At 36.5% G+C, this 10,429-nt stretch overlaps 1 protein-coding gene across 7 annotated transcripts in view; it reads left to right on the forward strand.

The window, feature by feature from the left end:
* Nucleotides 1-9,209, forward strand: part of Cacna2d1 (calcium voltage-gated channel auxiliary subunit alpha2delta 1) — a 432,008-nt gene extending 422,799 nt beyond the window's left edge. For all 7 annotated transcript variants that reach the window (XM_076566314.1, XM_076566315.1, XM_076566316.1 and 4 more), the window contains one exon: nucleotides 5,304-9,209. In XM_076566314.1, coding sequence (XP_076422429.1) covers nucleotides 5,304-5,420 — 117 coding nt within the window. In that variant the 3' untranslated portion in view covers nucleotides 5,421-9,209. The remainder of the gene's footprint in view (nucleotides 1-5,303) is intronic.
* The last annotated feature ends 1,220 nt before the right edge of the window (nucleotides 9,210-10,429 follow it).

A 10,429-nucleotide genomic window follows, 5' to 3' on the forward strand; every position in this document is an offset into this window, starting at 1 on the left:
AGCTTCTGGGTTAGAGATGGGGGTGTGTGTCCACTTCTTCTTCAGCTCTGTGGTCCCATCTGTGCAGTCCTATGCAGGTCCTGTGCATGGTGCCACAGCCTCTTAGAGTTATTACTTAGTTATTTTGTTCTCCTTTCTATTATATCCTTTTTAATTTTGTCACTCCCTCAACAGTATTAATTTCTTTTCCTTTTATCTTAGACAAAATAGAAGGTTAAACTCACAAGATATTGTGACCCATGCATAATGTATATTGTTTAATGATGATTACAACTTTTCCTAAAATTTAGCATTTTCTATTTCCTACTGCTTTGACATCCTGTGTTATATTCAGTCAATATACATACATTCAGCTACATAAAATGTTTATTTTTATTTCCTGCCTGGCTCTATCCTGCCTTGCCATAGGGCAAAGAAGCTTTATTTATCAACCAATGAGAGCAACACATACTCACAGTGTACAGAAGGGCATACCACATCACCCCTGCCGTTATCTCTGTCATACCTCTTATCTCTCATGTTTTATAGAGGCCTGTTCATGTTTAACCATTCCACAAAGAGTTGCTTAGGAACCCCAGAGTTGTGATAGCCATTACAGAAACTTCCCTTACCAACTACTTTCAGTAGTACAAACATAGATGAAAGTCACAAAGATGAATTTACAAGATGATGCTGTTGCTAAAAGTTTTCCTGTGTCCCGCCTGGCCTGCGGTCAGGACAAATCTCTCTCACCCGCCAATCCCACAGCTGCTTGGACCCAAATAAACATACACAGGCTAATATTTTTAAACTAGGTGTGTGGAAGAATTCTTGCTATCTAGTCCCTATATCTTTTTGTTTGTTGTTTGTTTTTTGTTTTTTTTTTTTTGAGACAGGGTTTCTCTGTGTGGTTTTAGTACCTGTCCTAGATCTCACTCTGTAGACCAGGCTGGCCTTACAACTCACAGAGATCCACCTGGCTCTGCCTTCTGAGTGCTAGGATTAAAGGCATGTGCCACCATCACCCAGCTTTAGTTCTTATATCTTAAATTAACCCATTTATATAAATCTATACTTTGCCACGTGGCTTGTGGCTTATCGGTACTTTCACATCTTGCTTCTCATGGCAGCAGCTGGCAGCGTCTCCTCTGCTCTGTCTTTCTCTTTCTGTCTATCCGTTTGGATTTTCACCTGCCTCTAAGCCATAGGCCAAATGGCTTTATTTATCAACCAATCAGAGCAACATATTTTCACAGCATATAGAAAGACATTCCCCCATCATAATGTAAAATCCCTGTCTCAAATATTCCCATCAGAAGACACTGTATCTTTTGATCAAGGCACTGAAGATATCTGACCCTACAGTCTAGATGTATCAGCTACTTTGGCCGGGTCCTAACCACGCGTGTGCTTCTTCAACAGTAGAGTACTTTCACAATGCCTATTTGCAATGTCACTGTGACACTGTGCTGTATGGAGGCTCGCCTTAACTGCTAATTGCCAGCAAGTTGTGTGAAATCTCATCCTGTCTGTCTTCTTCTCTATGTTTTCTTTCCCTTTCCTGTACTTGCTACTTTGCCCATTATTACTAGGATCAAGTTGTGTGTACAAGGAGTCATGCCCGGTGCATGATACCAGATCCTCTCTTCACTTTCCTTCCATTTGTGTGTGGTGTGGATGGTCAGTCGCTTCCTCTAATTTGCTTGACCTTTAGATTTTGACTTAGAATTTTATAAAAGAACCCATATACTTAAGTCCATGATAAAAAATATCCTAAAACAAGATTGTTAAAATTCCAATATTAATATTATTTTGTAGGTCATCTTTTTCAAATGGTGCATCTATTTCTCATGCTAAGCCCAGTGAGTCAGATTCCTAGTTTAAAAATTATTATTTTCTTATAAGATGTTGGTATAAGCATTAAACCAATATAGATAATAATTGAAAAGGTCTTCATGAAATTTTACTTTTACTCAATACGTAATTATTAGAACTTGTCATCATGATGTAAGTTTTAAAACTGCTAACATAGAATCAATGGACTATTTCAGTTGTAACAAGTAGTTTAAGAATTTCTGAATCAGTCATTCATATTTTTTAGACAAATCTAACTTATTCCCAAAATGTGTGTGCTTATTGTTATGTATATTTTATTTACATATATTTGTTATGTATATTTTAGTATACAGGTCCCTAAATTCTGAACTCGTTTTAGGCACTCTATTTATATCTGTGCCAACATGGCCATTAATCTTTAATGTTTGGGGAGGTTTCTCGATGAAGAAAGCAGAGCTGTTGACTAACTGCTGTGGGGTGCATCTGTGGTCCATGTATTGTTAATGCTGTTTCATGTCTGATGCTGTGGAGTCATTAGGAAATTGCTACAGCGGCCTCTGTTGTGCTCCTCCCTGATTGGTCCTTGGGTAGCCATTGATTAGGAATCCCCCAGACTGTGTGGGTATTAGTAAGAGCAGTGTGGGCTCATGGGAGGTTGGAAAACAGAGGGAAGCACAGGAAATAGCCATATTGGTTCAGAGATGATAAAACAATTATTTTCACAGTGACATATTTCAAAGGATATTCACTCGTGAACTATGTACATACATCTAGAAAATCAATATACGCAGTGTGATTTGGAATATACATTTATCAATCCATTAAAAATACGTAATTAATCACTTGAAGTATAATAGGATATTCTATAGCTGTCCTTATTTGTAATAAAATAAAGATGAGCAAAATGGAATGTAAGGGTACCAACTTATTATATGATATGCTATATATAAAATGGTATAAAATTAATTAATTTTTAGGTTTCATTATACAGTTTACTTTTCTCAACCATATAAATTTTAGATATGGATTACAGGTTATCAATTAGAGATAAAAATAATTACTGGATTTTATAAGCTACCACTCCTTAATGAAAATATTCCATAGAGTGAATATTAGTAAAAACAACAATGTATTAAAATTTTATTCATAAAATGGACAAGAACATGAAGAGAATCACGAAGCACACTTACTGAAATATGAGCATTTCTGAATTTTACACGTGTTAGTACAGAGACAATCCTGCAAGGCAAGGCCTCTGTTTGTTCATGCTTTGTCACTGGCTACTGCAATGGTGGCTTTATTTATTATCCTACTTTCCTACAACAAATGGAAGTTACTTTTCCATCTAAGCATCATTTAAAGGAAAGATTTTAAAGACTGTGATCTCTGCACAAATTCAATGTCTACCACAAAAATATCTGACCTCAGGTTGTCCTCACTAGATATTTGCTTTCCAAGACAGCACTTTACCACAGTTATGCATCGAAAGAGTTGAACCAGCATCAAGTAAACGCATGCCATCTGGGCACATCTAATGTGGCCCTCCTGACCATCTAATGTGAGAGCCCTGGCATCCTGTAGTTCCCTGAGGGGTTACAGATTATGGATATACAATTACAAAGCTCCACACCATGAAGGCTTTCTAAAACATAAGCATCCAAAGTACACCTTTCAACAGGGTTCTTATATAGACATACAAGGTAAAGAGCAAGAGAAGGACAGGCAAAAATGCTGAAGGTCATCAAAATTAAAGCATGCCCACTGGGAGAATTATATTAGTAAGCAAACCCAGACTACAATAGTGTATCACTGAGTACATAATGAATCTGTAGAAATAAATTCGTGTGTATATGATTCTTACACTTTCTACATGTAAAAACTTGACCAAATGTATTACCTCTCTCATGGCTTTCATGATGTTATGTGACTTTTCCTGCTGTATCTATTTCCATTCACTTTAGGTAGAGAAGACAGCAGCAGATGAGAGTTTATTGACAGGATGTAAACAACATGTGGCCAGCTCTACCTCCCCAAATCTCTTCTTCTTAGCAGTTGTTAGCGGCTGCTCAGGAAAGGATGAGCCCCATGTGCCTCCCCATGCTCCCTCCTCCATCTGCAGGGAAAAGTCACTGGGCCCAATGTGTAAGGGTCTTGAGAGATGATTCTCTGAGTCAAGCTGGCACTGGTCATGACTAACATGGCTGACACAATCACTCAACACATGGGTTAATGAAGTTAAGGTTAAAGAAAATAAGTCTTTAAAAATAAAGGGAAACAATGTATGTGTTATGGGTATTTTTCCATTAAAAGGGTAATTTTGAAGTATCTACTTTCTTACAGATTTACCTACATTTAAAAGTGAGCCATTATTGTTGGATGTATTCAGCTGTTTTATTTCATCCGAAAGAAATGACATAGTTATAATTCAGAAAACAAAACATAATATGCTACCCCCAAACACAAATCAAAGAAGAAATGCCATTTATTTACTCAGTTTCAAGTAGTCCTTTAATCTCTGGCAGGGAAGTAAATCAGAAGTTCCCAATCTTTGAGAGTTTGGACTCTGTAAATTGCTCTACAAAGAACACTCATATTCATTTATATAACCTATTTAGACTCATGGCAGATGAGCCTTGGATCAATGAATTCTTTAAAAATGTTTATGAGAATGAGTGGACATTAGTTTTGTTCTTTTTTTTTTTTTTAATGAAATTCACTACAATACGAGGAATTTTAAACTAGAGAATGTGGCAGAGAATGGAACCTGGGAAGGAATGGTCAAAAATAACTGGGTTCTTAGGGATCTAACTGAGCTTCTACTGGCTCTATGAAGAATACCAGGAGGTGTGTTCATTGAATGCACTGTGGTACTGTATGGCTCAGTGGGTAAACCTGGCTTCTCTTTCCAGCCTGGTTCTTTATTTGGATTCTGTGTTTTCAGGATGCTCTTGATTTGCCTCAGGTTCAAATACATTATATCTCACTTTATTATAATTCCTAAAGTCAGGGTGCTACCTGTGGCCTATAAGTTCACCTTAGACATCAGAAATATGGGAAATGGATTTTTATTTCTTGAGTTTATTGATTTATGCTTATGGAGCACAGATACAAAAATCATTATTGTTGGGAATTATTAAAATATTAAATTATTTATTTTATTTCTTATATATAAATATAAAGGATTTTTCATCATTTCAGTGAGGCTTTTAATTAGTAATTTCTATATCCAAGCAAGAATTCATTATTATTAACTTTCATTCATCATTATCAGAACTTCAAGCGTTTGTCAAATGGTACCAGAGAGACCACTTTAACACAGTTTCTATACAGTGAAATCTAGATCAATATTACTTACTTCAGTCCTAGGTAAAGCAATTTTATTACCAGGTAAGTTCAAAAGTGGACTAAATGCAAATTAACCTAAAAGTCTCTCTGTTACATGTTTATTCAGGATGATTATATTATTTATTTGTTTGCATTCCCAACAGGAGGATTACACTGACTGTGGTGGTGTTTCTGGATTAAATCCTTCATTGTGGTCTATCATTGGACTCCAATTCATACTCCTTTGGCTGGTATCTGGAAGCAGACACTACCTATTGTGACCTTCTAAACCCCAGATCTGCAACTAAAACCCAGACCCTGCCAACACATGAGCCCTCAGTTACATTAAAATAGAGTCAGTTGAAGAAACTACACAGAACATTAGCTGGTCCTCAACCACGGCAAATCTGAGGCTCAGGTTCCTGACCACCCGCTGGCTGCATGTCAAGGTGTCAGAACCTGAAACTTGTGTGAATGCTGCATCATCTGTGTCTAACATCAAAGCAAAACTCTGTTTGTGCTCTGTGGGAAGTTTGGGAGTTCACTGTTGCGCCATTGGTGATTACAAGTCAAAGGCTCCCCCGTGCAGGCATTATGAAGAGAAGCAGCTTCTTGACTTTGACCTAGGACTTCAACCTGCTGCAATTTTACCAAGAAGAAGAAAAAAAAAGGCCCTAGTGGGGGGCAATGATATTTTTGCCTTCACTTATTTTCTGTTAAAAAGTAATTCCTGCTGTGAGTCATTATTAAATAGAGAGAGAGGGAGGGAGAAAATGCATTGGTCTAAACTGTTGAAATACAAACTAATGGCTAATTTTTCTACCAAAAAAAATTGCCATGAATAAAATGCCTTATAAAAGAATGATTTCTCTGCCAAAAACAAAACACAACTGTGACCAGTTGAGTTTGGGTAAGGTATGAAGCGAATAATGAAGGATGACTAAGTTACAGGTGCTTGCGGGTGAAATTGGAGTTCATGACACATTTCCTCATAAATGAAAGCCCTTTAATGCGTGGCGTAATAGCCCTTTTGTTCAAAGTACAATCATGTAGTGCTAGCCAGATATTTAACTCGCTCTAAGAGAAGCTTGTTGGGGGGGAGGGGAAACATTTTCCTGTGGTTAATGAACTTGGGTTGCCAAGGGTATTTTGCATGATGCTGCTGCTATTTTAACTTTCTGGTTTGTTTTTCTTCTTACTGTAGAGTATAGTCCACTGAAGAGTTAAATGGGTGACATTATTGTCATGTAAGAATCTGAACCTTGCAGTGTAAATGCACTTAAGTCATCTTTTAACATGTTGTTAAACTACTCTGAATATACTGTGCGATGTAAATGCTGAATGACTGGGTTAGGCAAATGATGAAATGAGAATTCATGGATTTTATACAGATTCATGCTTTTGCCTGAAAACCTATGTACAGATATTTTAAGTACATAAATCAGATTTAACACATTTATTTTTTGAAAAGTACATATATGTTCTCAAAGAATATTCATCTTAGGTTTCCTCTTTGTTCGTTTCAACAGTAGCATGTACAATCCAGAAATGGCTGCTCTTGCTGCTTCTGTCCCTCCATTTTGGTATGATCACATGACCAAAATTCCCATGCAACTTCATGAGGGGTTTTACATTAACCTGAACAAATAGGAAACCTTGAATCTATGTGTATGCACATGAACACTTGATTGTGAATAATAAAATTTGTTTTTATACAGCTTCCTTGGTGAAAAACATTAGTGTAATAGGTCAGAAATTTCATTATAGATGAATATGGTAGCTAAACTTTATTTACATTTAGAAAAATTATTTTCAGGAATAAACAGTATTTGAAGAAAGAGTACAAACAATGAATGTGTCTAGGAAGAGTAATTTTACTGTAAGCTGAAAGTATGCATATATTCTTTATGATAAATGAAGGGTTTTTCTCTTTTTAGTTAAACATGCCAAGTATTGGTGTGTGCATATGCTGGAAATTTTCATGTATATCATTTTACAATCAGAATTATTTACATTCTCCAGCATACTTTAATATGCTCCACATATCAAAGTTGTAGCCTACTCTTTAACAGTTTATTTTGTTTATAGCTTTGCATACATTGTAATTTCTTCCTACCACCATGCTATCACCACCTGAGTACCATTTGTGTACATTTTATAAGCTAAGATTGTGTTTAATTCAAAAGGGGGAGGGGCAGTTGGAATCACTCTGCCAACTATTGTCCTAAGAAATGACATCAGTCACCACTTCTAATATATTGTCATTTTTAGTCTATTCATAACTAATGTTGACCTTAGAAAACAGAAAGGTAATGTAAAAGGAGGGAAAATATGTCTAAGTCATGTTATTTGTTAATTATTTCAAACTTATTATTACCTTTTGCTAGACTATTTTAAATCCTGGACATGTTGGGGAAGGGAACTGATACTTTCTACATATAAAGTGATGCACATTAAAACCATTAAATTGCTTCTGGCAAACAAGAACCTACCTTAAATTATGTTTAAAGTATATTGACTATACGTTCATGGCTGATGTCACTCACAGAGTGTTTTGCCATCAATGACATTATTGTATTTGTCACTGCTGAACTTGGCACCTCTTGGCAAGGCCTCTTTTGATTCCAGTTCTATGTCATCACAACCACATAAATGGTAGCAAATTGGGCAAAAACATACCTTCTCACTAAAACTTCTTTTCATGACATATACTAATGTTCATGCTTTTGCCTACAAAATAATAAAAAAAAATGACAGTAACAGCCATCCGCCAAAATGACAATATCACATTGAACATTTGTTCTGCAAATTCTATTGGCAAGAATAAGTATAGTGTGTTATTTACAGAAACAAAACTAAGTAAGAGATCACTTTACAAAATGTTTAACTGTTTTTATTAGTTAATTGTTGCTATACTCACGTAGCTCAGTGTACTTTGTCATGTAAACAAAGTCAAAACAAGTCTTGCATTGGTGTTGAGTAGCAGGAAAGAATTTCTGCATAAATGGATTCCTCTTTTCTTCATTTGAACAACCAGCATTACTGCCAAGCGCCAATCGCGGTCCATGTTTGTAACAGGTTTTTAACATGACATAGTTAGCAAGTTTGATTGAAGAGATTTTTAGGTCCTGGGCCTACAAGATTTTAGTATGATCTTTTTTCATGTTTCTAATGCTTGAAGCATTATTGCTTACCTTGGAAAACACAGTGTTGCTGCCATTTGTAAGTTTTCTTATATATAATATTCCTTTTATTAACTGTAAAACTGGCCTTATGGGGTTCAAATAGGCAGTATCCCTTTTAAGTGACCTTTGCAACCCAAGTGTTACTTGCTTATTTGATGCTCTCTTGTACTTTACATCTCATTTAAATGCCTGTCTTCAAGTCACCAAAGCTTAAATTCTACGTCTTAATTTAAAACTCGTAAGTCTAAAGGCATAGAGTAACTTAGCAAGACACAATGGATTTTGTGATTTTTTTTTTCCACTTGCCCCAATCTCCAAATATTTTATCCATTAGCTGGAACTTGCATTGTTTTCCATTGCAGAATGTTAATATTGTTAATATTCAGTGTACATTTCTGTAAAGAACAAATCACTAAAACAGGACTATCAAGTGATGAACACTTCCAGAATTTTGCAGAATTAGATAGCTCTTACCAATGGTTTCATCTACCTTGTCCCTAGTTCACATTAAAGAACCATGGAAATTCCACTGAGACTCTTGGGATACTGTCTTGTGTAGATGCCAACTGAGTTTCCAATGTGACCTAGCAAAGCTGTCCTTCCTTTGTGCTGTGTGACTGTGGGATCGTGCTTTAGGGATTCCCTTCATGAAACACTCATTGTGCATCATGCAAAAGGCCATGCGGCTTTTGTGAACAACAGGTCTTTCCTTCCCTTATCATGTTCTCTTGACACTTTTGTGGAAATTAACTAGCAGGATGAAAACATTTTGTAAAAATTTGTATAATACTGTTATAAAAATATTTATAATCCCAGAAAACGTTGTGTTAAATCTTGTGCAAAAACAGTATATTCAGAATAAAAGTTTATCATTGAAAGTCACAACACAGTTTGAGTTTTTGCCTTTTTTAAAGATGTAGTCGAAAGAGACAGTAGTCCATCTTAAATACGTTTCTAAAAAGCAGGCCTCTGTCTGGATGGAGAGGATTCTAGATTGCAGAAATAAAATTTTGTTTTAGACGTATGCTTTTACAGTTACAGATCTCAACTCACACATGAATACATAAGGATGATTCTTTATGTAACTCTGACCTTTCTTACCTTTGCATTCTCCAACAAGCCTTTGAGGAGTTTAATATACTAAATAAATAAGACAATTTCCTAGGGGGGAAATAGTGGTTCTGGGTTTCTTTAAAGGCCTTGGAAGAAACAACACATCTGACATGTGTATACTTTTGATATAACTTCAATAGAGATATTTCTCCAAAGTATTGGCAGTAAATGGCAGATATGGGATTAAAATACCATGTAAGGTATTTTATTTTATTTTATTTTTATTTGTTTTTTATTTATTTATTTTATTTTTTTATTTTTTTATTTTTTTTGGGGGTTTTTCGAGACAGGGTTTCTCTGTGTAGCTTTGCGCCTTTCCAGGAACTCACTTGGTAGCCCAGGCTGGCCTCAAACTCACAAAGATCCGCCTGCCTCTGCCTCCCGAGTGCTGGGATTAAAGGCGTGCGCCGCCACCGCCCGGCTGGTGTAAGGTATTTTAAATGGACAGTTACCTGCTTGCCTCACTTCTGCTCACCTCATGAAGGTTCTGAAATAGCTTTCCTTTGTTTGTTTGTTTGTTTGTTTTTTAATGTTTCTAATGTTAATTAGTGAAACAGTGTCTTCTGCACATGACAGAACAGCTGTACTCATGAGCTCAAAGCTGCTGTGCTTGCCGACACAAAACCTGCACAGGATCAAGGCAATCAACATTCTAGCATGGAGGGGGAGATGCTCACAAGCCTCCCCCTAACTGAGGATCTACTGGGATCTGATGGCTTCTGGGTAAGGGAGAGTCAGTTTTGTTTAAGGGTAGATCTTGTAAATCAAATGCCCTCTGGTGCATGGCTCCATACTCTTTGAGTATATGGAAACACAAATAGGATTGGATAGGTTTAAAAGAGAGAGAGAGAGAGAGAGAGAGAGAGAGAGAGAGAGAGAGAGAGAGAAGAGAGAAGAGAGAAGAGAGAAGAGAGAAGAGAGAAGAGAGAAAGAGAGGGAGGGAGGGAGGGAGGGAGGGAGGAAGGAAGGAAGGAAGGAAGGAAGGAAGGAAG

This window comes from Peromyscus maniculatus, chromosome 3, assembly GCF_049852395.1.
Source record: "Peromyscus maniculatus bairdii isolate BWxNUB_F1_BW_parent chromosome 3, HU_Pman_BW_mat_3.1, whole genome shotgun sequence".
NCBI lineage: Eukaryota > Metazoa > Chordata > Mammalia > Rodentia > Cricetidae > Peromyscus > Peromyscus maniculatus.